We start from the raw sequence: 27,380 nt of genomic DNA on the forward strand, positions 1-27,380 counted from the left end.
GGTGCGCCTCGTAAGATACGGACTTGGAAGGTGACTCGTGAGCACGGGTCCCGCCAACTTCTTGGACCTTCCGCCGCTCGTCGGATACCCAACTTCCCCGCAGAGCAAAACAAAACTTCGCATGCGCCGTAAATCTACCATACTAAATTAAGTGCGCGAATCCACGTAAACTGGTTTTCGTATAGAGTCATACGTGGACCCGGGTTTGGTTAATTTGGCTTCTTGCGATAATATTACGGAGCTTCCGAGCTCCATTCATCTGAGTTATCAATTCAGGAGAGAGAGCATCGCAATGTCTGCCCTCTCCTCGATCTTTAATTGCTGGCCTCTCCTGATACATTAGCTGGATGGGCAGCGGCATAAGCAGCTTTTCGACCTTACTAATCCGATCGCTTTTCTAACCATGGACTATATCAGCTGCATAATTCTCCTTCTCATCATAAGCCTGTCGACGATTCTGAGTGCTATAGTGTTTTCCCATCAGCGGCGGTTATATATCAGGCGGAGAATTAAGCACTCACGAAGTAAACATGATGATCAGATTAAGACTCCGAGCGTAGGGCTTGTGGGTCTGCTCTCTAAGCACAGAGAGCACCTTCACGACTATCTGGCAGAGTGTTGCGATCTGTACAGGACCTTCAAGGTGTCTTACCCAACCCACCGATTCTACTACACCGGGGATCCTCGCAATGTGGAGCACATGCTCAAGACCAACTTCCCGAATTACATCAAGGTGATAGTTAATCATGATCCCAATTTGCAAGTACTGCACTTAATGTAGTTACACAACATCAAAATCTGTTACAGTACTATTGCAGATCAGCTCAGATGTGTATTTATCTGCTCACACCATGGTGAAATGTGTCGAGTAAAAAGAATGATAAGAAGCCTTATTAAATATATACTGATCTGACCGGGTGGTAATTATGATCTATACTACTATTTGATATGATATAGGCATTGAATTGCTTATTCCGCTTATGTCTATCATGTATGATGTGGTTGACTCTATTGTCGCACGAGCAGGGCAGGTTCTCTCACGAGAATCTCTTGGAGCTGATGGGGGATGGCATATTCGGTGTAGATGGTGCTGCTTGGAGGCAACAGCGCAAGATTGCAAGCTTTGAATTCTCTTCCAAAGCCCTCAGGGACTTCAGCCACTCAGCGTTTCGGGAACATGGCACCAAGCTCGTGAGCTTTTTACTTCATCAAGCCAAAGCCAACCGCCCGGTTAACTGGCAGGTATCATCATCCCTTCCATCGCATCCAGAAACATAGGGCTTATGCCTATGAGTTCCTCTATACTGTGTGGTCTTCTTCTAGCTAGCTAATTCAGTTTACTCCTAGTATCCTCTTGTGCTCACTTCAGGGTTAAACAGCATGTTGAGGGTCTTTCATGTCTCTAGAGTAGCGAGTCTGTGTGGCGCTTTCAAATTTGAAAGCAACGGTTGAACAGAACTCAGGTGTAAGGTAGAATGGTCTTCATGTGCCCCAGACAAGCTCGAATCTTTCGAAAAAAACGGTATTGATAATTTAACTATAGAAATTATAAAGCCATATAACGGACGGCTATGTTTGAAGAGTAGCTAGTCCCAAACTTTGTCATGGCTGTAATCTTATAAATAACAAGATAAGCAAAGATTGGTGGATAAATTTGTATATATTAGCAGGTAATCCTCCATGGACAGGACAATAGTTGGAGGTCCTATATGACAATGTATACATCAAAACATAGGCAACAAACAGACTTGGCTTTTCAGCAATGTCTGATTTGACTGCCCGTGATGTGGGAGAGAATGATGTCCAGCTCCTATTCTTCATCTAAGGTGCCAAAAGATGGTAGGTTTCTAGCAACATTTTTGGGGAGAGAATGATGCCAAGCTCTTGTTCTTTATTTGAAGTGGCAAAAGATGGTAGGTTTATGACAACAATTTTTGGGAGACTTCTATATTTCCTCTTATGCTTCAAAGCTTTTTTGACAAGTTCATGTTATTCTCTTTCCATTTGCTATAAAAGTTCACATTTTAGAATATGCAGTGAGCTCTTAGATTTACTTTGAAGAAGAGCGTCATTCCTTTGAGTTCAATGTTGCAAAGCTTTCAAAATAGGGAGGATAGTCAACAAGAGTAAATGAGATATTGATTTAGTATGCATACTTTACATCTTGGACATGTACCATCTGTTATTTACTAGTTTGGAAATCCTTTCACCTATCTAGACCTATTGTGGAGGATCAGCCCAAAGAAGAGTACATTTCTTTGTTGGAAGGATGTTAGATGACTAGAGGGTCATTGTTTAAACTTCTAGTTGATATACTATTTATCATTGAGTTTGTTCACTAGTTCTCCACTAGCCTATTAGGGGAAGAGTTTATATTTAGTAATGGTCAAAGCGGTTGATTATTATCCTATGTAAGAGACTTAGGATTGAATTGACTTAGCTATGTTGGGGTATTGGTGGGCAATAGCTCTAGCCCTCCCCTTTTTAGCGAGAATCTAGTTTTGATTGATGTAATATGAGATGCCTACTCTATAAACCTAAAGGAGTCCTCTAGTAGTCAACTAAAATTTGAGCCTATGTGTATCACCATTCAATCGCTTCTTGGAAAATAGCAAGCTTAGTTGGGCACCCGAATTCTAGTTCTATTTCACAAGGGAAATGTGGGATAGTCTCACCTAATAGTAGTCTAGCATCTATGTAAGAAGAGTCACTTCATAACAAATCAAAGGGAGAGTGGGTTAACATTGTTATCGGGATGAACATATAGGAATTGAGACATTGGACGAAACTTAGCTTCTTCAGAAGCTACAACTCACTTTGGTGGCAATCTCTCACCTTGTCTTCTCAACAATTCACTTTTCCCATGTTGTAGTCCAAAAGCAGCTTGAATACTCAAAGATTCCATGACCCAAGCAACACATCTGGTGTCGTCGCTCCTTCACATCCACTACCAAGTACGCTAACGATGAGAGAAGAAGATAGAGATGAGCTTCTCTGCACCGAATTCTTTGCTCTCTTGTAATCTCACAACCTCACACGTAAGTTACAACTCCTATCTCTTACCAAGAATGGAAAGAATAATAATAATAAAAGGAAGAAGATTAGAGTTTCTATGTCCCAAGTTCCTTCTCAACACAAACTTTGAAACTAACCTTCCTTCTGATAGGGTGATAAATAACCTAATCACACACTTATAACAATAATATTCAATTTCACACATATTGAAAATGCAAATTTACCACTTTCTTGGACAATGGACAACCTATTGTCCCCAAAACTAGTGTTTTTTGCGGTATTATTTTATTTTGTATTGCAATCTAGATGGAATACATTGAGATTTTTTGAATCTCCTTCGCTCTACAATTGTCTCTTGCTATCACAAATGACTATCCCGTCTTCAAACTGATTTGCCCCTTGGTTTGCTTAGTGGATTGGCCTTCAATGTGCTCCTCGGGTGACAAATTCACAGTTCCAAATCACTATTGGATGGTTGGACTCTTGAACTTTCTAAAAATTTTCAAGAGTTAGTTGTTGAAATTCAAGCCTTAGTAGACCTATAAATTTTAGCACACTTTCTCAAGTAGTTAGTTGTCAAACTCTAATTTTTGTTGTAAATCAAGGTTTACACAACAAAGATTCTTCAAAATTTTCAAAACTATTGGAATTCGCTCAAGGAATATGAAAAAATAGCTAGAGGATGTGGAGGAATATGGAGGAGAAAATGTGTGGTCGATTTACTACATCCTAGATTCTATAGGGACTATTCTACAAGGACTCAAAATGTCGTCCGCTTGCCATAGGGAGTGCCAATATTGATGATGCCTAATCTTTGTTGTTATCACCAGTTCATGTGGATCCCTGAGCAACTTTGTCACCTCTCTTGTAAAATGACCCTTCCAATGGTTGTAAGAGCTCCCACAATAGGTGCCTACAACTAGATAGTCCTCCTCTTCCTTTCAACCTCTTCAAGATAAAATCACCCTCTCTCAACTTCTTATAGCCTTCTCCCCACTTGCATGGCAATTTTTTGCCAATTGGTGAATGGGCTACCCCTTAGTTCAGCTCTATAAATCTCTTTGCTTTAAGTTGCAATACAAGTGTTGGCTCTTCAATATCAGGCATGGATTTTGAGGTGGCTACGAAAACCTGATTTCTACTATAAAATAGGGTTTCGATAGCAATTTCTGTAAATTTTCTGTATTCCAAGTTGAAATTGGCTGAGAATTGCTTAGGGTTGATTAGTAAACATGAGAGAAACTTAGCTAAATAGAGTATCTTTTGATAGGTAGCTTTGATGGTATTTTTGATGGTACCAATAGCTTTAAAATGGGGATAAAACCCAACTGTGACTAGTGAGCCTTTCTCTTCTGCAAACACATGGAAGAATGTGAGAAGGACAATACTTTGAACTTAACCAACTCAATCAATTATCACCATGAAAATTAGAGAGAGAGAGAGAGAGAGAGAGAGAGAGAGAGAGAGAGAGAGAGAGAGAGAGAGAGAGAGAGAGAGAGAGAGAGAGAGAGAGAGAGAGAGAGAGAGATGAGTTGACACCACATTGAGCGGGGAACCAGACCCTCCTTTTTTACAAGAATATATTTTAACAAACTACGAGCACTGAGTGTCTAAACCATATACAAAAGGGCTTATTTGCTACAATTTTGAAAATAAGCTTTTTGAAATCGTTATTTCTGCGAACTCCGAGCAATAAACTATTTTTTTAAAAAGTGCTTGGACTAGATCAAACTAAGTAGAAAGTGCTTCTTAGATGAGAGATAGATAGGAGAGTACAAAGCATGTGTCTAAAATTTCAGCATGAGAGCTTATCCCAAATGAAGAGAGAGACCTTCAATATATAGATGTGGGGCTTGGGTGATCAAAAGTGGAAAGGAGAGGCTACAAATGACAAGTATTTGTTGAAAATAATAAATATAGAGATATTTTCTCTTCAAAATGACACATTTCCTATTCTAGATGCCACATGTCACTTTTCTAGAGAAAGAAGCTTCCAAACCTTCTACTGTAAAAATATCTCAAATGGCTAAGAATTCGAGATAGCTACTGAAGATAAATTTGCTTCTTGTGAAATTTCAGTCTTTGACACGAACAAAATTTCCATTTGAGCAACTTTTAAAAATAGTAACCTCCTAAATTTTAGGTGTCGTCAAATTTAGTTTCTGGAGAGCTTCATTATATAGGTTCACTAGTTCATGGTTTGTTCTTCAATCATAAGCGTCTAGTTTCACTTTCTAAAACCACTCATTATATGGGCTTCTAGTCACTGTGACTATCTAATTGTGAAAGTCTTAGTCATCTGAGCTTTCTAGTCAATCTAACCACCCACTAAACTTTTAATTTTTCTTGGACATCTTGTCAATGATTACCCAAGTATAATCGTAGGGCACTCAAGCCATTGGCTGTAACCGGCCTGTTCACTGGGAAGGGCGGTAGTGTACAACCAAAATAAATAAATGCTTTCACCCAATTTAATAGTTGCCCACTTTACCTGAACTTAAAGACACATAATGAAGAAGAAAAAAAACAGGAAGCTAAAATGCTCCCGTTGCAACACAGACACCCTGTTGGTCCCTAAGTTAGGCGCCCCTTGTGGTAATTTCTTTATTTTTAAAAAGAGAAAGTACAATGGGCTGTCTTTCACCTATTCTGGGTGAAATTTGACAGTATGACAATACAATTACTGACCTAAAACAAGTTGACTAGGAGGGGAAACTCTACCCAAGTTTGAAACTTCTGGTTGGAGTGCAGATTTGACCATTTCAGTCTGTTGTAATTACTGGTTTATATAGGTTCACTAGTTCATGGTTTGTTCTTCAATCATAAGCGTCTAGTTTCACTTTCTAAAACCACTCATTATATGGGCTTCTAGTCACTGTGACTATCTAATTGTGAAAGTCTTAGTCATCTGAGCTTTCTAGTCAATCTAACCACCCACTAAACTTTTAATTTTTCTTGGACATCTTGTCAATGATTACCCAAGTATAATCGTAGGGCACTCAAGCCATTGGCTGTAACCGGCCTGTTCACTGGGAAGGGCGGTAGTGTACAACCAAAATAAATAAATGCTTTCACCCAATTTAATAGTTGCCCACTTTACCTGAACTTAAAGACACATAATGAAGAAGAAAAAAAACAGGAAGCTAAAATGCTCCCGTTGCAACACAGACACCCTGTTGGTCCCTAAGTTAGGCGCCCCTTGTGGTAATTTCTTTATTTTTAAAAAGAGAAAGTACAATGGGCTGTCTTTCACCTATTCTGGGTGAAATTTGACAGTATGACAATACAATTACTGACCTAAAACAAGTTGACTAGGAGGGGAAACTCTACCCAAGTTTGAAACTTCTGGTTGGAGTGCAGATTTGACCATTTCAGTCTGTTGTAATTACTGGTTTATATAGGTTCACTAGTTCATGGTTTGTTCTTCAATCATAAGCGTCTAGTTTCACTTTCTAAAACCACTCATTATATGGGCTTCTAGTCACTGTGACTATCTAATTGTGAAAGTCTTAGTCATCTGAGCTTTCTAGTCAATCTAACCACCCACTAAACTTTTAATTTTTCTTGGACATCTTGTCAATGATTACCCAAGTATAATCGTAGGGCACTCAAGCCATTGGCTGTAACCGGCCTGTTCACTGGGAAGGGCGGTAGTGTACAACCAAAATAAATAAATGCTTTCACCCAATTTAATAGTTGCCCACTTTACTTGAACTTAAAGACACATAATGAAGAAGAAAAAAAACAGGAAGCTAAAATGCTCCCGTTGCAACACAGACACCCTGTTGGTCCCTAAGTTAGGCGCCCCTTGTGGTAATTTCTTTATTTTTAAAAAGAGAAAGTACAATGGGCTGTCTTTCACCTATTCTGGGTGAAATTTGACAGTATGACAATACAATTACTGACCTAAAACAAGTTGACTAGGAGGGGAAACTCTACCCAAGTTTGAAACTTCTGGTTGGAGTGCAGATTTGACCATTTCAGTCTGTTGTAATTACTGGTTTATATAGGTTCACTAGTTCATGGTTTGTTCTTCAATCATAAGCGTCTAGTTTCACTTTCTAAAACCACTCATTATATGGGCTTCTAGTCACTGTGACTATCTAATTGTGAAAGTCTTAGTCATCTGAGCTTTCTAGTCAATCTAACCACCCACTAAACTTTTAATTTTTCTTGGACATCTTGTCAATGATTACCCAAGTATAATCGTAGGGCACTCAAGCCATTGGCTGTAACCGGCCTGTTCACTGGGAAGGGCGGTAGTGTACAACCAAAATAAATAAATGCTTTCACCCAATTTAATAGTTGCCCACTTTACCTGAACTTAAAGACACATAATGAAGAAGAAAAAAAACAGGAAGCTAAAATGCTCCCGTTGCAACACAGACACCCTGTTGGTCCCTAAGTTAGGCGCCCCTTGTGGTAATTTCTTTATTTTTAAAAAGAGAAAGTACAATGGGCTGTCTTTCACCTATTCTGGGTGAAATTTGACAGTATGACAATACAATTACTGACCTAAAACAAGTTGACTAGGAGGGGAAACTCTACCCAAGTTTGAAACTTCTGGTTGGAGTGCAGATTTGACCATTTCAGTCTGTTGTAATTACTGGTTTATATAGGTTCACTAGTTCATGGTTTGTTCTTCAATCATAAGCGTCTAGTTTCACTTTCTAAAACCACTCATTATATGGGCTTCTAGTCACTGTGACTATCTAATTGTGAAAGTCTTAGTCATCTGAGCTTTCTAGTCAATCTAACCACCCACTAAACTTTTAATTTTTCTTGGACATCTTGTCAATGATTACCCAAGTATAATCGTAGGGCACTCAAGCCATTGGCTGTAACCGGCCTGTTCACTGGGAAGGGCGGTAGTGTACAACCAAAATAAATAAATGCTTTCACCCAATTTAATAGTTGCCCACTTTACTTGAACTTAAAGACACATAATGAAGAAGAAAAAAAACAGGAAGCTAAAATGCTCCCGTTGCAACACAGACACCCTGTTGGTCCCTAAGTTAGGCGCCCCTTGTGGTAATTTCTTTATTTTTAAAAAGAGAAAGTACAATGGGCTGTCTTTCACCTATTCTGGGTGAAATTTGACAGTATGACAATACAATTACTGACCTAAAACAAGTTGACTAGGAGGGGAAACTCTACCCAAGTTTGAAACTTCTGGTTGGAGTGCAGATTTGACCATTTCAGTCTGTTGTAATTACTGGTTCAGACCTATTCTAAGACCTGTTTACAACACATACTATTCCCTGCACTGTTCTGCCCACTATAATTACTGGTTCAGACCTGTTCTAAGACGTGTTTTTAGCTCATACTGTTCCCTGCACTGTCCTCCATCATCTGGACCAAGTGCCCCTTGATTCTGACATCAATTGGGCTTTGAAATACCCTCTAAATAGTCCAAAAATAGTACTGATTCAGTGCTGTTTCAGACACTTACTTGGTGAGATTACCACCCTCACCTGTCCCTGTTGGGACATCAAACAATTGCTCCTGTTCCTGGAGAAAAGAGGCTCTTGCCTCATGCAAAAACAGTATATTCCACATAGCTGTACCTGAATCAGAAGAAAGGCCCTTGATTCTGCAGCATAACCATACTGTCAGGGAGAGAAAGAGAGAGTAGGAAGCAAGCTCAGCAATCTGTGCATCATAGACAAGGTAGACCAGCTCTCAAGAGCTCTCCATATCCAGCAATCCATCTCCCTTTCACAAAATGAGCCTCCCCATGCATTGAAACTCGTTTTTGTGCTGCCCTCTCTCTCTATCTTTTGGGAATTTATGCCCAAATTGTGACACTATGGCATACATGTAACAATTTTCATGTTTAAACCTTTCGGTCTAAAATTCTCCATCCTCGGTTCAAAATTTGACCTCGGCACAGACCAGAGAATTAATCCTCGTACAAAAATGAAGATAATGATGCGAACAGATTCTGGGGTCCAAAAATAGTAACTCCCTAAATTTTAGGAGTTGCTTCCATTGCATCCCCACTAGTCTTCTGACCATCTTTGCAGACTATGGCTACATCCAAATCTGTAATGTAGCTCAATTGAAAGTGAATTTCCACTGATGATCCCACATGGACTAATCTCTTGAAGATTTGTCCATCTTCACTTTGAACTAGTCTCTTCCAGGCTAGTTCTTCAACACACTTGTCTATATACACTTTCACAAGTCTCTTCCAGGCTTGTCAATCTACAGTGCCATCAGTCTCTTCCAGACTTGTACTGGACCTTAACTGTCCAGTCTTGACTCACTAGACATTCCTGTCTGTTTCACATACTGGCCATGCAACTCAGGCGTTTAGATTTCAAGAGGGATCCTTCCAAAAAGAAAAACCAAATAAAATATGTAATAAAGAAATCAACAAAAAGGTAATAGTTGTCATAGTCTTGTGACAGACCTCCCTCTCGAAATTGCAAACGTCCTTGTTTGCATGAATGTCATACATGCTTCCAGCTAACCTAGTGAACTTACACTTGGCAGCACATGTACAACACATACATGCTATCAGTCAACATTGTGTACTGAACACACTATTAACACATATATGTTCTAACTGTGAAACATGGCAGACTATCATCATGTGACTCCACATCACTGTTTCCAGATATAGTGGGCGGTACAGCACAATGATATCCCCATAGTGGCAGATTCTCATTTGATGACTCCACATCACCCTGACTAGAGATCTAGTGGCCGGTACATCAAAATGATATCCCCACTGAGTCAATTCACAGAATACATGTCCGATCGAGTAACCATTGTTACAACATGTATTCAATTCAATAGAAGTAAAAACTGTATTCTTGCAAGCAATACTTCTTTAGCACTGAGAAAACCATATGGACACAATAAGTGTTAACTTGTACTAAATCTGTTTTTGTACATAATTTCTTTCTTAAGCAATTGTCACTTTGACAATCTATTTCAGCTTAGAGATACAAGGGGTCAAGGTAGGTTGCAAGCGAAATGCTTCAAGGTAAAGTTCCAACACATTAGGTGACTCTGCAAGTTCACCTTCGTCCATCCACTTAGCATCTATAGCTGGATAGTTCTTGAACTTAACCAAATACCTTCTAGCAACTTTGCCTTTCACTTTCCTTTCCTTGTGTGCCAGTACCTGTTCTGGAACAAGAATTTCATCAAGTTCCTCAACTTCAGGCTGTTCCTCAGCTGGTATATCTTCTGGCACATCACCCACATAAGGTCTAAGAATACTTACATGGAAAGCATTATGAATTTTCCAATTGTCAGGCAATTTTAGCCTTTAGATGACATCACTAATCTTCTCTGTTACTTGAAAAGGCCCATAGTATCGCATACTAAGCTTAGTGAAAAGACTTTCCTTGCCTTTCTGTTTCTTTAAGTGTGCCTTTTCAAACCGCAATAGTACCCAATCACCAAGTGAAAACAACAATTCACGAGAGTGATGATCAATAGCTTTATTTTTTTGCCCGAGTCCTTTCAAGGGCATGCTTAACTTTCTGATACATTTCACCCATACTCTGCACATAGTGATCTGCCTGAAAGACCTTATCCTTTGTATGCAAAATGGGAGGAACCTTTTTACCACCTTCAACAATTTCAAAAGGGGCTTTGCCTGTTGACGAATGCACAATATTATTGTATGCATACTCGACCAAAGGCAAATACTGCTCCCACTTTGACTTGTGCTCTAACACATAGCACTTAAGTAGATCCAAGATAGTAGAATTTGCCTCTTCTGACTGTCCATTAGTCTGTGGATGAAATGACGATGAGAACTTAAGCGCTGTGCCCATGTTCTCAAATATGCCTCTCCAGAATAGACTTGTCATCCGTGGATCACGGTCACTGACAATAGTCTGTGGCATACCATGATACTTGAAGACATTGCACATAAACAAACGTGCCATCTGATTTGGTTTTATCTTCTTCCTGACAGGAATGAAATGAGCCTGCTTGCTAAACCTGCAAATAATAGTCCATATCCCATCATTTCCTGTCTGTGTTCTTGGAAGATCAAAGATAAAATCCACAGCTATGCTTTCCCATGGTTTATCTGGAATAGGCAATGGCTGTAAAATCCCTGGTGCTTTTTGCCTGTCAAACTTGACCTTTTGGCAAATCAAGCACTGCCGCACAAAAGCATCCACGTCTCTTCTCAAAGTAGGCCAATAAAAGAATGTCTCTACTGCTTTGACTGTTGCATCAATACCACGATGCCCTGCAAACGGTGGAGAACGACTCTCTGTCATAACTTTCCATCTCAATGGCATAGTCACACATAGTCTACCATGCATCAACATGAAACCATCCTTGAGAAGATAATGCTCATGATGGTGTCCATTGACAAGCTGATCAAAGATCCTTGCAAAATCTTCATCATCAGCATACTATTCCTTCATATCATCAAGCTCATGATGATAAGGAATTGACACATCTGAAATTTGTGGCTTCCTTGACAAAGCATCAGCCACAACATTCTTTTTGCCTTCCACATGCACAATCTGAAAATGGAACATTGACAAAAAGTTTGCCCAACGCATATGCTTTTCTGACAGCTTAGTCTGAGTTAAGAAATAACGCAATGTCTGATGATCTGTCTGGACAACAAAATCTGCCCCAAGTAGGTAGTGTTTCCAACAAGAAAGCGCATGAATCACAGCCAGCAATTCTTTCTCATAGACCTGCATAGTCTTCTGTGGCCCTGGCAAGATTCTGCTTTCATATGCCACTACCCAGCCATCTTGCATTAGCACTGCACCAATGCTATTGCCACACGCATCACACTGGACAACAAATGACTTCCTAAGATTTGGCAAAATGATCACTGGACTCGAAGTCATCTTTTCTTTAAGAAGATTAAAAGCTGAAATCTCTTTCTGTGTCCACTGGAAAGAGACTCCTTTCTTCTGTAAAGCATGTAAAGGTGAAGCAATCTTTGCGAAATTGTGAATGAACCTCCTGTAGTAAGAACACAAACCCAAGAAGCTTCTAACATCATGGATAGTCTTCAAATCTGGCCATGTTCTAATTGCTTCAACCTTAGCAGGATCCATTCGGACACCATCCTTTGACACTATGTGCCCCAGAAACTGGATTTCTTCCAAGAAGAACTCACTCTTCTTGCCATTGATAAGCAACCTATTACTGCAAAGCTCATCAAAGACTGCTTTCAAGTGTTCTCTATGCTCCTGTTCATTCTTTGAAAAGACAATCATGTCATCAAAGAATGTACCAACAAACTGCTTGTATGGACGAAAAATCTTGTCCATCATTCGATTAAACGTAGCAAGAGCATTAGTAAGTCCAAATGGCATTACCAAGAACTCATAGAGACCAAACGTGGTCCTAAATGCAATCTTATGTACATCCTCTTGGTTAATCCTGATCTGATGGTATCCACTCTTCAAATCTATCCTGCTGAAAATTGACGCTCCTTCCAAACGGTCAAGGATGTCGTCAATTCTTGGAATGGGAAACCTGTTCTTGATGGTACTCTTGTTCAACGCTCGATAATCTATGCACATGCGCCAAGAGCCATCCTTCTTCTGCACTAGGAGCACTGGTGAGCAAAAGGGAGATGAACTTGGCTGAATCAGCCCTTTTTCCAACAGCTCATTCACGTGGCTCAATATCTCTTCCTATTGGGCTGCACTAACCCTATACGGAGGTCTATTTGGTGGGCTAATACTTGGCACCAAATCTATTGCATGATCCTCAAACTTCTCTGGTGGCAACTGTGATGGTAATGAGTCAGAAAAGCAATCACTGAATTGAGACAAGAAAGCAGACCTGTCTCTATCTAACATAGATAAATTTGACTCATCATTTTCCTTGGCATCATGTGCAAAAATCAAGTACGTAGAAAGATGATTCTTTATTATAGATGTAATGGCAGAAGCCGATACAACATGTACAGACTCTCGTTTAAGCTTCACATCAAGCACATGAGTCTTTCCCCTATGTTCCAAAGTCAGTGTCTTGTTAAAGGCATCCATCACACCATGCTTTCTGAACATCCATGGCATTCCTAACAAGACATCACAGCCTTCAAGTGGCATGATATAAAATTCTTCTGCATCAACATAAGATTGTATATGAAGACGCAGCTTCCCAAGAATGGGTGTCACAGACTCTGAGTGGCCAGGACATGCCAACCCTGCCTCTGCTGTGTAGCCCATCTCATCTACTCTGATGCCCAGAGTAGAAGCCAACTCTGGTGAGATAAAGTTTGCCTTAGCTCCAGGATCAAAGAAAACAAGTACATGTTGATCCCTAACTTTACCCCAAGCTCTGCAGAGCTCATCAGCATCCGAGTGTGGCTTGTCTCCCAGCATATCTGGCACTAAACCTGCTGAAGGTTTGGGCTTCTTTCCTTTCCTGTCCTCTTTATCATCATCAGTTGATCTCTTATTCTTGTGTGGACAGTTAGACGCAATATGACCAGTCTGCTCACAGATAAAGCATTTCCTCTCAGCCATTAAAGCCTTTCTCTCTTCAAGAGACTTGCGCACAAAAGGTTTCTTCTGGTCCTTTGGCTGCTATCCAAAGAACTTGGTTGGCTTCCTCTTGAACTACCAAGATTTACCTGTGCTTTGAGAAATTTGAGAAACCTGTTTACCAAATGGCTTCTTTGCTGAAAATTTTTCAGATTTGTCCTGTTTAATGCTGCCTCCAAAACCACTTGACTGTCCCAACAATAATGCATTTCCTGTGGTAGCATTCTCAATTAACTGAGTCAAAGTGGTGACCTTTGTCTTTGTACAATAATTCGGGAGTTCCTTGGGCAGCCCACAACAATATTTCTCTATCTGCTCAGTCAAAGGCACAACCCTGTAAGAAGTGACTAGGCCTTCCAAAACTTCTTGTTATAATCTTCCAGATCCTTGCATTTAGATGCATCCAAATTGTGCCAAACTGACATAACATCGATCTCAAATTCATTGGTCAACCAAGCAGAAGCAAATACTTGCTTGAAGTAAGTCCAAGTAGCAAGAGCCTGTCCTTGCATCAACAGTGTACTCCACCACTGACTAGCATTGTCCTTAAGAAAAGTGGCAGCTTTCCGGATCTTAGAAGGCTCTGTAAAGTTCCCTCCTACAAATGCGGCATCAAACTGTTGTAAGAAAGAGAGTGCCTTAGTCCTATCTTCAAACCCTCGAAAGATATCAAACTGTACGGCTGTGCCACCTTCCTTGTATGGCTTTGGCTTCTCATGAGCCATCAAAGGGTCCATAGGATATGCCTGCAACATAGGAACACTAACAGGTGGCATAGGAGTTGCCGGACCACTGACTACAGGGCTTGTAGACACAATACTTGCTTGCTGATTTTGATAACCAGCCATACCAAAAGTGCCCTGTGGCATGCTAAAACTACCCTGAACTCCCTGAAATCCAGGCTGCATGCCTATATTACCACACATGGGGTTTGGCATAAAACCTTGTGTACCCCCAAACACTTGTCCTAGTACATAAATCTGGTTTCCAGGCGCATAACCAACCATACTTTGAAATATAGATCCACCTCCAAAGTACCCAGGATGTACAGAGGTCGGTGGGAAAACCTGTGGTAAAGCCTGAAAACTGTTTCCCTGTCCATTTAAACCAACATTTGACTGCTGTAAAGTGGCGAGCTGAACTGGCAATGCCTGTGTAACTAGCGTTTCCGCCATAGTCGGAACCAATCTTGGAGTCTCCATTGACTCCGTAAGCTGCCTTGGTGTTTCCATTGAATCTGCAGCATGCTTACCCTTATCCTAGACCTCTATTGGATCCAAAATCTTTGCAGATGGCTGCAAAAATGCCAAAAACCTTGGATTCTGCATCACTTGAGTAAACATACTCATAGCAGCAACTAACTGAGTCTTGAAAGTGTCTTCATCCATAGAAGAAGCCGTAAGAACTTGTGGCTCAACCATAACAAGAGGAGTAACAAAATGTGGAGGTCTAGAAGACTCTCCCACCTCATGAACAACAGGGATCTCCTGTGATGCAGACGCTTCCTCTCTGGTGTCTTCCTTTCTATCGGCCATAATTCACAATTCTGTGTCTTACACCCAAACCAACCCTGGCTCACTCTTTAGGGAAAAAGTGATTCGGTCCCGGCAACGGAACCATGTAATCGGCCTGTTCACTAGGAAGGGCGGTAGTGTACAACCAAAATAAATAAATGCTTTCACCCAATTTAACAGTCACCCACTTTACCTGAACTTAAAGACACATAATCAAGAAGAAAAAAAACAGGAAGCTAAAATGCTCCCGTTGCAACACAGACACCCTGTTGGCCCCTAAGTTAGGCGCCCCTTGTGGTATTTCTTTATTTTTAAAAAGAGAAAGTACAATGGGCTGTCTTTCACCTATTTTGGGTGAAATTTGATAGCATAACAGTACAATTACTGACCCAAAACAAGTTGACCAGGAGGGGAAAGTTTGATGTATTTTGGAGGAATCTTAGCTCTGCCCAAGTCTAAAACTTCTGGCTAGAGTGCAGATTTGACCATTTCAGTCAGCTGTAATTACTGGTTCAGACCTGTTCTGAGACCTGTTTACAACACATATTGTTCCCTGCACTGTTCTGCCCACTGTAATACTGGTTCAGACCTGTTTTGAGACCTATTTTCAGCTGATACTGTTCCCTGCACTATCTGCATCATCTGGGCCAAGTGCCCCTTGATTCTGACATCAATTGGGCTCTGAAATACCCTCTGAACAGTCTAAAAACAGTATTGATTCAGTGCTATTTCAGACACCTACTTGGTGAGATTACTACCCTCACCTGTCCCTGCTGGGACAGCAAACAATTGCTCCTGTTCCTGGAGAAAAGAGGCTCTTGCCTCATACAAAAACAACATATTCCACACAACTGTACCTGAATCAAAAGAAAGGCCCTTGATTCTGCAGCATAACCATACTATCAGGGAGAGAAAGAGAGAGTAGGAAGCAAGCTCAGCCCTCTGTGCATCATAGACAAGGTAGACTAGCTCTCAAGAGCTCTCCATCTGCAGCAATTCATCTCCCTTTCACAAAATGAGCCCCCCCATGCATTGAAACTCGTTTTTGTGCTGCCCTCTCTCTCTCTCTCTCTCTTTTGGAAATTTATGCCCAAATTGTGACACATGGCATACATGTAACAATTTTCATGTTTAAACCTTTCGGTCTAAAATTCTCCATCCTCGGTTCAAAATTTGACCTCGGCACAGACCAAAAGAATTAATCCTCGTACAAAAATGAAGATAATGGCGCAAACAGATTCTGGGGTCCAAAAATAGTAACTCCCTAAATTTTAGGAGTTGCTTCCATTGCATCCCCACTAGTCTTTTGACCATCTTTGCAGACTATGGCTACATCCAAATTTGTAATGTACCTCAATTGAAAGTGAATTTCCACTGATGACCCCACATGGACTAATCTCTTGAAGATTCGTCTATCTTCACTTTGAACTAGTCTCTTCCAGGCTAGTTCTTCAACACACTTGTCCATATACACTTTCACAAGTCTGTTCTAGGCTTGTCAATCTACAGAGCCATCAGTCTCTTCCTGACTTGTACTGGACCTTAACTATCCAGTCTTGACTCACTAGACATTCATGTCTGTTTCACATACTGGCCATGCAACTCAAGCGTTTAGATTTCAAGAGGGATCCTTCCAAAAAGAAAAAACAAATAAAATATGTAATAAAAAAATCAATAAAAAGGTAATAGTTGTCACAGTCTTGTGACATTGGCCACACTTAAATAGAAAGATGAACATTTAATCATATTTTAAAACACTTAAATAATATAAATCACCTTTTAAAGTACATGAGTTATAAATTAATTTGGAATCATTGAGCCAATATGTCTTGGTAACAATTGATATACAAAAGATTTGTTGCATCCCTCTCTTTTGAAATCTATCTTATTCTCAAGACGTTGCTTGAAGTATTTCTAATATTACAGCTTTTTCATAAGCTACAAGTATTTCTGAATAGTTATTAAAATACTCTTCTAGCATTCTAGAAACTAAATTTGAAGAATTTTAGGGAGATTCAAGAGACCAGCCAGCAATATTAAATTTGGGGCTAAATTTGTCTCCCAAGGAATAGCATAAAGACCAATCCCCCAAGCAAACCAACAGGAAAATTTTGAAGGCTTACTAGTTGTTTATAACAGCAAGAGGCACTTGGATTAGCAAACGAGATTTGAGAATCTCGGTTGTACTCCATCCATTTGCAATCAAAGATAAAGAAAGACCGGGGGGGGGGGGGGGGGGGGGCAAAGTTGGGACCAACAACCTATCCATTGTCCAAGATTAAAGTTATAAAGATAGCCACCTTTCAAATCTTAGAGGATGCCTCCCAAATAGGTTGCATCAAAAGATTGAATAATGATTTTGGTAACATCTTGGCCTTGCAATTTTTGTCCAACCACTTTCTCCTTCTTTCTTATGTTGCAGAAAAAGCCCACAATTTTGTAATAGCTTGGGGCCTTGCAAAAAATATAGAGGAGGGCCAATAATATGACACCTTTTCAACCTTATCCCCCCAATGAATGAATGACACACCATCTACTTTGTACCTTGTTGCGCTTTGCTTTATCATTAAATCAAGAAGTTAACATGATACAAAAATGCCACTAAATAGGGGGGTTTCACTTTTTTGTCCCTCTTACTTGAATTCTTGCCCTAAATTAGGAATTGCAACAAAGGTTCTTCAAAATCTATGTCTCTAATGGTTGGAACTGCTAGAATTTGCGAAGACAAGGTGAAAAAATGGCTAGAGAATAAGTGAGAATAGTGAGAAGAGAGAAAATTCAGAGTTTTATCACCAAAACAAGCTATAATCTACTCTACCACACTATTGTGTGTGGTTGATGCATTGTAGTTCAATATTTAAAGATAATCAAAATGTTGTCACCTATCCCAAGGAGTGTCAAAACTATTGATGCCTGATCTCTAGTGTTGTTGGGAGCAACTGTCACTTACTACAAAGGCCCCTTTCAATTGCTATAATAGCTCTAAGATCAGGTGGCTTTAGTGAGAAAGTCCTCCTCTTCCTTGCTTTAGTCTCCCTCAAGCTAGAATCACCCTCTCTAAGCCTTAAATAGCTTCTCTCCACTTACATGGGCAAGTTTTACTAAGTTGCAACATTCCTAATCCTTTTCTTAGCATTTTCCATTCTAACATTTTCTAGCACTATTAAATCAAATTTTAATTCAAAAAATATTTAATAGTTATCTCTTGCTTAGAAAAATAATATGACCAACCAACAATTAAATTGGCTAGGCCAATTTATCACCCAAGTATTTCTAAGCACTCATTAGCCATTGGACTAGCTTTAATTAATTAATTATTACCAAGTCCCTAGTATCACCACTAACACTTATGGCATAGCATAAAGTGATCTGGGACAATTTTTGTCACCAAGTACCACCTAGTACCTATCAAAAAAGCACAACTTGTTACAATATTTTCCTTTGTCATTCAACCGATATCTCCAGGTCTTAGGTCATCCCACATTGTGAAATAACTAGCCTACAGATCTCATGTGCAAGTCACATTTGCACATTTGATTAACTCTTAATCAAATGCTAAGCAAAGCATCAAAATTTCTCATCATCATCATCATCATCATCGTCTCTCTCTCTCTCTCTCTCTCTCTCTACCCTTAACAAAAAAGACAAGATGGTAGAATAGAAGTAAATGGTTGCTCGAAAGTTACAATGGCAAAGCTTCCACAGTATGGACACACTAACATGGATGAATACGATTGAAACCTCCCATCCTTATATAGACCAAAATTAGAGTTAGGGTTAGGTCCCCTTGATGAATAAGGGTTTGCGCCCCTTCTATATTTTAAGATTTCCACCACTGTGAATTAGGGTTTGTACCCTTTCTTAGGCATCCTATAGGCTTTGTAGACTCTTGGTTGGTCCTTCCATCTAGCATGCTTCTACCTCAATCTAATTGGACCTGGCCTATACCATTGCAATTTCTTAATCCAATTGGACCTAGCCTAGGCCATCTAGCATACTTCTACCTTAATCTAATTGGACATAGCCTAGACCATTGCAATTACATTTTGTAGACTTTCTTAGGCATCCTACACACTTTGTCTCCTTAATTTATTTGGACCTAGCCTAGACCTTTACAATTGCATTTTTGTGTGTGCAACCCACACAATAGTTGTGGGTGCATCAAATAAAACTAAAAGGAATAGTACAATGTACATTGACATGATGAACCTAAATATTACAAAATAATACAACAATGACAATAGGGTGTGTCCATAAACTACCATAAGTCATACAAGTGCCCAAAAAAATATAATGAAGCTTGAAAAGTAATAATCCTTCAAAGAATAATTTCATCACTTAGATTTTGACTTGTCTTAGACCTTCTTTGACTTGTCCTTCCACATTTGTTATTAACATTACCCCCCTTCAAGATAAGTGCCAATCCCACTCATGTCAAAACTAGACATGGAATGCTAGGACGATCAAGGAAGTAGCTCTAATGAAGTAATTGTCCATGTGGTTGACGAAGAACTACAAAACTAATGGAGATAATGTTGTTCTTGTGGTCAGCAAATGATATGGGCCCTCGGATTTCTTTCTAGGTGAAACAACTAATTGGTACTCTAGTAGATGCCAAAGATGCTATAGTTATTGGTTGGTGGCAAGACCTAAAGAACTTGGTGTTGTTGATCAAGATACACTTGACTAGTGATTCCTCTTGTTTAATAGAGCTTGAATGGTCATGGTAAAGGAATTGGAGGTTGTAGAAGATGGGAGATTTGTATTGAAGTAGAAGTGATGGCTTATGATTCTCCACAAACTTGTGTACCTACATAGTAAAGCCACACATGCATTCACTTCCTAGGGGAAATTGCTAGTCTTTTGTTCCCATGTGCAAGGCATATGATGTTGTTGGTTTGGGAGATGGGTCAACAAGCTCTAGGCAAGTTGAAGTGTTGTTCCACACTTGAGGACCCAAAATTGTATATAGGTTATGGTGTAAATACCATGTGAGTGTGCATATTACATAGGGGTTCTTCTGTGCTGATGGTTGATGAAGGAACCTTGACCTAATGAATATGGTAAGAATTGTTGCTACTATGGGGTAAAGGATTCTGGAAAAATTACACATGAAAACATTAAAGGTGAGATGGACAAAAGCTAGAGTCTAATCCAAATAATTCTTGAAAAACATGGTTTTTCTTGGAACCAATAACATGTGTGGAAATTAATGCAAGTGAAGTAACTTTGTCTTGCTTCAAAGTTGATTTTTTGTCATTGGGATGAATAAAGAGATTTAACCAAGGCAAATCAAGACTCGCTAGGTATGTCTTGACCTCGATGGGTCCTAATTAAATGTGGGGGGAAAGGGAATAGGGCTAGGGGTTAAGGACAAAGCTGGTCAATTAGGGTTCTTTGATGTATCCAAGTTGATGACCCTTGGGTGCGGTGTAGCTTGTGAGTGCATTTTTCTTTTTTCTTTTCTTTTCAATCTTTCTAAAATAATAACAATGATGTACAACACATCTTGTAGCCTTACAAAGTTAAAATGAAAGTATGAGGGATCTGAAGGCTTATTGCAAGTCATATACTTGGTTCAAAGAACAAAGTTGTGGACTAGAGTGTGCATGTCAAAGATTGAATATTGAGCCTAAACATTGTGAACACATTACCTTGTTGTTGATGAAGGTGTTGTTTTACAATTTCTCCTCAAGAAGTAGGCAACCATTGTATATTGAAGTTAATGTATGACATGGTTGAAAATTTAGGGCCTTCGTCCTAGATGGTTTCCTAATGACTTGTTGCTCATTTGGGGCTATAGGAAGATCTTGTTGTCTTGTTGTTTCCATGGCCTGAATCTTTAGAGAAAGCTTATGCTTGTTGCTAATGTTATCTTCAACTCCTTAGTTTGGCATAGTTCTTCTATATCACCTATTGTCACTTGATGCTACCTTGTATTCACTCGGTGAAGCTTTGAGAGTACCATGCAATAGGTTCAAATTCAAAAGAGAGAGAATTGAGTACGAATTTTCTTCTTTTTTGTATTCCTAGAGCTTTTATATCTATCTCAATCACGAGGGTGAGAGGGAGGGAATGAGCACACAAAAAAAATTTGGTGGGAACTAAGATTCCCCTTATTCTTCATTATCACTTATATATGATTGTATAATATGTACCAGTACAAGGGTGTCCACCTAGCCTTTAGCCATTGGCCTTTACCCAACAACCTCCAAAGATCCCCCTTAAAAGGACAATGCACCTTTGAGGGGGATGAAGATACTATCTAATGCCTATCAACATGTTGCAATGTGCAAATTTCACAGAAGATAAAATCTTTTAAAGAAGATATGCATGGTTATAATCCATGTGAATCTTGACCAAATCAATCAAATTGTCCTCAAGAAACTCCTTGATGAAGTGATACTTCATCTGAACGTGCTTTGCCTGTGTGATATGGCACTTTCACAATACAAAATGGACACCTCTCCCAAAATACCCTTAACTCTATATATCTCCAACTAGATAAGTAAGCCATATAGCTTCCTTGCATGCCTCAATGGGTTGCAACAACATAATCAACCTCCATGGTAGATAAAGCCATACATGGTTGCAATCGAGAGACCCATGAGACTGCACCTCCTATGAATTGGAATACAAAGCCTACTATAGACTTCCTAGAGTCCAACATTCTATGCAAAATCGGCATGCAAAATCAACATCTATATAGTCAATGAAAAATGTGTCCTTCCAAAGCAATGAAGCTCAAATCCTCAACCTCATGATGAAGCTTGAGTCCTTACACTCCCTCACCTCAACCATGAGCTCCCGTGGATGCCACTCTAATACTAGTTGAGAGGAAAGTGATGGTGAGATGTAGAGTCAATGCAATGAGAAGAGCGAGGCGCGTGCGCAGGGGGGGGGAGAGAGAGAGAGAGAGAGAGAGAGAGAGAGAGAGAGAGAGAGAGAGAGAGAGAGAGAGAGAGAGAGAGAGAGAGAGAGAGAGAGAGAGAGAGAGAGAGAGAGAGAGAGAGAGAGAGAGAGAGAGAGAGAGAGAGAGAGAGAGAGAGAGAGAGAGAGAGAGAGAGAGAGCTTTTTGGTAGGCACTAAGATTACCCTTATTCTTCATTATCTTCACCTATATATGAATGTACATGGTGAATTAGTACAAAGGTGTCTGTTGTACATTGTGTACTAGTATGGCCTTTGGCCATTGGCCTTCATTCATGCCACTAGATGAGTCCACATGTTTGACTAAAATCTAAGGGAGCATATATGTTCTATTGTCAATGAGGCTTCCATGTCCATTACTCTACGTTGCTTAAGATCCTATATTAATTCTTTCAAAGTGTATGAGCCTTGACCTACATGCATTTGAGGTAGAGGACCATAGGGGGCCATAATTAGAATCAAAATTAAGCAAAATGAAGCTCATACTCTCAAGATTTCCCAAATTCTTTTCCTGCAAAACTAGGACACAAAAGTGAGTGAGGAGGCCATTCCTAGGCCTCCTCCAATGGGGGATATGAGAGAACTTACATAAGCCACAAATGAAATATTTGACAAATGGATCTCAAGGTGACTCCTTTGCATGCATGAACAAGTGTCACAATATGGCACTCTTCCCTTGGATAGAATGGACAAATGCATGATACGATGTTGGAGCAATGATGGCTAGTTTGAGGGATTGTTGATCCAAAGTTATGACAACTTAGATTGTGTTGAACCTTCATCAACATCTTTAAATTTTAAATTAAAGGTTCTCATCTCTTCTCCAAGTTGTATGTCCTTTATGAACACAAGTGGGATTTGATTTAACCAAGTGAAGTTCACACGTAAACTTCCCTATCTTGCCTTCTTAGGTCTGCTCTTTTCACTTCAACATACTCTAGAGTCAATGGAGTTACCTCATAAGTTCTACTTAGTGCATGTTTGATCTTGTGTAAACTATCAAAACTATGTATTGCATGGATTGGCCCCAAGAAAATCAAATGTTTTTTTCTTTGTGGTGTCGAATTTCCATGACTTTGGTGCTTTTATAAGCCTTCTTTTTAAAATACATAGAATTAAGTGTCACTAGATATGTACATAATGGCATATAAAATACCATAACATGTTTTCTTTTTTTAAAGTCTATTTAGGAAAACCAAATAAAAGAGTAAATTAGAACATTAGTAGGTTCAATTTGTTCAAAGACTAGTTTCGAGCTTGCAACCACAATGGTCCACATGTGACTGACTTTAGCATGAATGATTTAAACATTTAGAAATTTAGCACAAATGCAAATTGATTCCCCAATATGTGACTAACATTGTCTTGAGTTGTGAACTAGTTTTAACACTAGTTGTGAATCAAGCTACTCTTGGGAATAGGTTCCATGTTGAAATAGTGTAAATTAGAACATTATGAGATTCCAAATAAAATGGTTAATGTGTAACATACACCAGCATCATTGCGAATTCCATGTTAATTCAAAAGAAAATTTTAATGTTCGTAGTAGACTAGTATGAGTGTGATATCATTTTTGTATTAATGTAGAGTAGAATCTAAAGTATATGCACAAAAATTCACTCAAGAACCAAACAGTAAGAGCAACAAATTGGTTATCATCTTGCCATATATGAAGAGTGCCTTGCAAATTCCAAATAGAGTTGTTAAGCAAGAGTTTCATTCCTTTGCTACAACATGCAAACGATAGGAAATTAGTTTTGAAAATTGAATTAGAAAAGGAGGAAAATCAAGAACCTTGAAAAAGTACAAAACAAAAGTGTGAGGCCTAAAAAGATTAACTAGAAAATCTTTCAAAAGATGGTGATGGTTACTTGAGGTGGTTATTGTTTTTAGACAAATTTTATGAATCTTTTTATATCAATTGCATTTAAGCTTATATAAAGAAGTTCCATGTATACATATTTGAGGTAACTTATAGAACTCTTTAAATGTAGAACATGCCCTTTGTAATGAATGGTCTATGCATATATATATATATATATATATATATATATATATATATATATATATATATATATATATATATATATTGTCTCTTAAAATCCAACCAGCCCCTCTCATAGAATAACAAAAACATTGTTTGAAATGAAACTAAAATCTTCAAACATTGACAATTGACTAGTTTTTTCAATCAACTTTGACATTCTACAAGACTTCTAAACATTTTGCAAGTTCTTTTGACATATTATAAGTATTTTGATTGTGGATTATGCAATAAAAACCTTCTCTTGAATGTTTTCTTAGTATTTCATCAAATTCAATAGTCCACTTGACATTGAAACTAGCTTTTTTGTGAAGAGTGACATTGTATTTGTATTTAGATAGATATTATGCTGAAACATAGTGAAAAGTTGCTAGAAAGTCAAAATAAATTTGTCCAGAAATTAGGGTTTATAGTTGAGAGGAGTGAGAATATGCAGTCAAGAAATCTAAAGAGAAAAACTAAAAATGATGAGACAAAGTTGATTGGATTCTCTAGCTAGCCGCTCCACCCATCCACATAACTCATTAAAGTACTAATTCATGTGTTCTTTGGAAATTAAGGGTAATGTTTGCAAGTTACCATATCACCTTAGTTAAATGGTTCTAAGCTTTATTTACATGTCAATTGGATTAACACTCGAAACCAATGGTTCGATCTTGTGTTCATACAAAAACACATGCAAAAATTATACTAGTGTCCCTTGAATCCTCTACGTGCATTAAAATAACACGTGTAGAGTATCCAACACTCATTGTCTCCCCATAATGTCAAATTAGTTAACCTCACAATAAATAACTTGATGTTTTTAATATTTATTTACTAATTAACCATTTTCTTTGTTGGAAGGCCCATGTGGTTTTATTAGTACTTGTTTTTTCCTTAGGACTTTGAAGTTTTGTACCCAAAAAAAAGGAAGCGATAATTTCTAATTTCATGATTGAATTTAAAAATTAATGATTTTTTTTCTAACTTCATGATGGATTGTTATTCCTTTTTGGAAAAATAGGATGTGATGATGCGAATGACATTGGACTCCATTTGCAAGCTAGGCTTTGGTGTGGACATGGGGAACCTATCAAAGTTGGAGCCATCACGTGATTCTCTTAATAATGAGGAGTTTGCTCATGCGTTTGATAGATCAAGCGAAGCCATATTCTGGCGGTTCATGGACCCATTCTGGAAGGTAAAGAAGTGGCTCGGGTTGGGAGCTGAAGCACAACTTGCCAAAGACATTGCCACCATCGACACTTTCATATATTTTGTGCTACGGGAACGTAAGCAAGAGCTGCTAATGCAACACAACCAAACAAGCTTACATGTAATTATAATTAAACATGCTATTATTATGCTAACTAGTCTCTAATTGCTCTTAACGTCAACTACTAAAATCATGCTAATTAAGCTCTAAGTATGACTCTTCCCAACTACTTCGTCTCTTTTACATGCTTCATTTATGACTCTGGATAGGACTTGCTTTCAAGGTTCTTGGCCCTTAGTAAGGAAGATCCTCAAAATTTCACAGACAAGAAGATCAGGGACATCATCCTCAATTTCATGGTTGCAGGCCGTGACACCACCTCTGTTACCTTATGTTGGTTCTTGTATATGCTCACAAAGCACCCTGATGTTGAAGCCAAGGCAATCCAAGAAATACTTGATCTAGAAGGTGGTGGTGGTGATGATGATGATGGTGCTGGTGGTGCTGGAGGATTCCCTTCTGAAGCAAGGGTTCACAAATTTGCCGAGCTTCTAACTTACGAGAGATTGAATCGGTTGAACTACCTCCATGCCTGCTTGGCAGAGACCTTAAGACTTTACCCTGCAGTTCCACTGGTGGGCCTTTTGAATAGCTAGCTAGCATTGTAAAGGTTATTAAAGCTTTCTACCTTTTTTTTGGTTGAAAATTTTGTAGTGTACTACTAACAAGTTCAAAGTGTTGTTCTTCTTGGTTGTTATTTGCATGCAGGATTCAAGAGTTGCAGTCTCAGATGATGAGTTACCAGATGGGACACATATCAAAGGGGGTGATGTTTTGGGTTACCATGCTTATGGGATGGGTAGAATGAAGTGGATTTGGGGAGAAGATGTTGCTGAGTTCAGGCCAGAACGCTTTTTGAAGGATGGAGTATACCAACCAGAGTCCCCATTCAAACATCCTGCATTTCATGTGAGTGGAGTGTTTTAGTTAGATTTAGTGTATTTATAGGGGAAGAGAGAGAGAGAGAGAGAGAGAGAGAGAGAGAGAGAGAGAGAGAGAGAGAGAGAGAGAGAGAGAGAGAGAGAGAGAGAGAGAGAGAGAGAGAGAGAGAGAGAGAGAGAGAGAGAGAGAGAGACGTTGGGATCGGGGGTGTTCTTTGGCATGATACTTAAGAAGTGATTTCTTATCTTCTCCATCCAATCACAATTTATATCCTGGGCTAACTCATTGCGACACGTGTGGTTTCTGTCTTATTATGTAGGCTGGTCCACGCATGTGCTTGGGCAAGGATTTTGCATACCTCCAAATGAAGGTCACGGCTGCCCTCTTATTACGATTTCTAAGGTGGGAGCTTGTTCTAGGTCAAAAGGTCCATTACAGGCTTATGATCACCCTTAACCAAGAGGGTTTTGTTACACACATCTTGCCTAGGCAAACCTCGAAGAAAAGTCATCAACCTTAAGGTCGTGAATGATAGGGGCTTGATAAAATGTTTTTATGAGAAATGTTTGCTTTGTGGGCCAAATTTTCATCGATGAGAATGTGCATGGACTTACATAATAAAGATGATTTAAGACATGGGGCTACAATTAAAAGGAGATTCCTAACTACCATGTGTAGATAAGACCCGAGCCCTTTTCTACTAAAGGCTGACAAGCCAACCTCCCTTCACTAGGAGGGATTGCCTTTGTTTCAAAGTGGTATGGCCCTAGCCTCTTTTTGTAAAAGACAGGCAACCATCTACTTCATATGTTAATGTTTAAAACCAAATCATTGTCCTAACCTTAACATGCTCTATTATTTTGGCATGATTGACATGATTGAGAAATTGATTGTGATATAAAGCTTAGTCTAGTTGGCATTGTAAAGAACATTGATATGAATCTAATGGTCTACTAACTCTATCACAACAATTGAATGTCCTTGATAAATGATATGAAATTAGGATTAAGTTTTTGTGAACTCTTTTAAGAGTTCTTACAATTCTTGGTGATACTTTTGACTAAATGTTTCGATCTCATTGTAACAGTAGGAGGAGAAGAAAGTGCTTTGACAATTGAATGGCTTTTTGGTAGTTGCCTTTTGTTGCAAAGATTCAATTTTATTTGCATATCAAATCATAATTTTAAATGCATGATCTTCATCCTCAAAAATTCTTACATCCTTAAAAACCTATGTTA

At 39.0% G+C, this 27,380-nt stretch overlaps 1 protein-coding gene across 1 annotated transcript; it reads left to right on the forward strand.

The window, feature by feature from the left end:
- The first annotated feature begins 290 nt into the window (after positions 1-290).
- Positions 291-27,055, forward strand: LOC148019182 (cytochrome P450 704C1-like). The gene is made up of 6 exons (XM_087701182.1): positions 291-733; positions 1,027-1,242; positions 25,009-25,320; positions 25,470-25,835; positions 25,969-26,169; positions 26,462-27,055. Exons 1-6 carry the CDS (start codon positions 404-406, stop codon positions 26,660-26,662), a joined length of 1,626 nt encoding a protein of 541 aa, XP_087557308.1. The 5' UTR covers positions 291-403; the 3' UTR covers positions 26,663-27,055.
- The last annotated feature ends 325 nt before the right edge of the window (positions 27,056-27,380 follow it).

The sequence above is a fragment of the Lygodium microphyllum genome, chromosome 20 (assembly GCF_053477565.2).
Source record: "Lygodium microphyllum isolate KBCC chromosome 20, Lygodium_microphyllum_v1.1.10, whole genome shotgun sequence".
Classification (NCBI taxonomy): domain Eukaryota; kingdom Viridiplantae; phylum Streptophyta; class Polypodiopsida; order Schizaeales; family Lygodiaceae; genus Lygodium; species Lygodium microphyllum.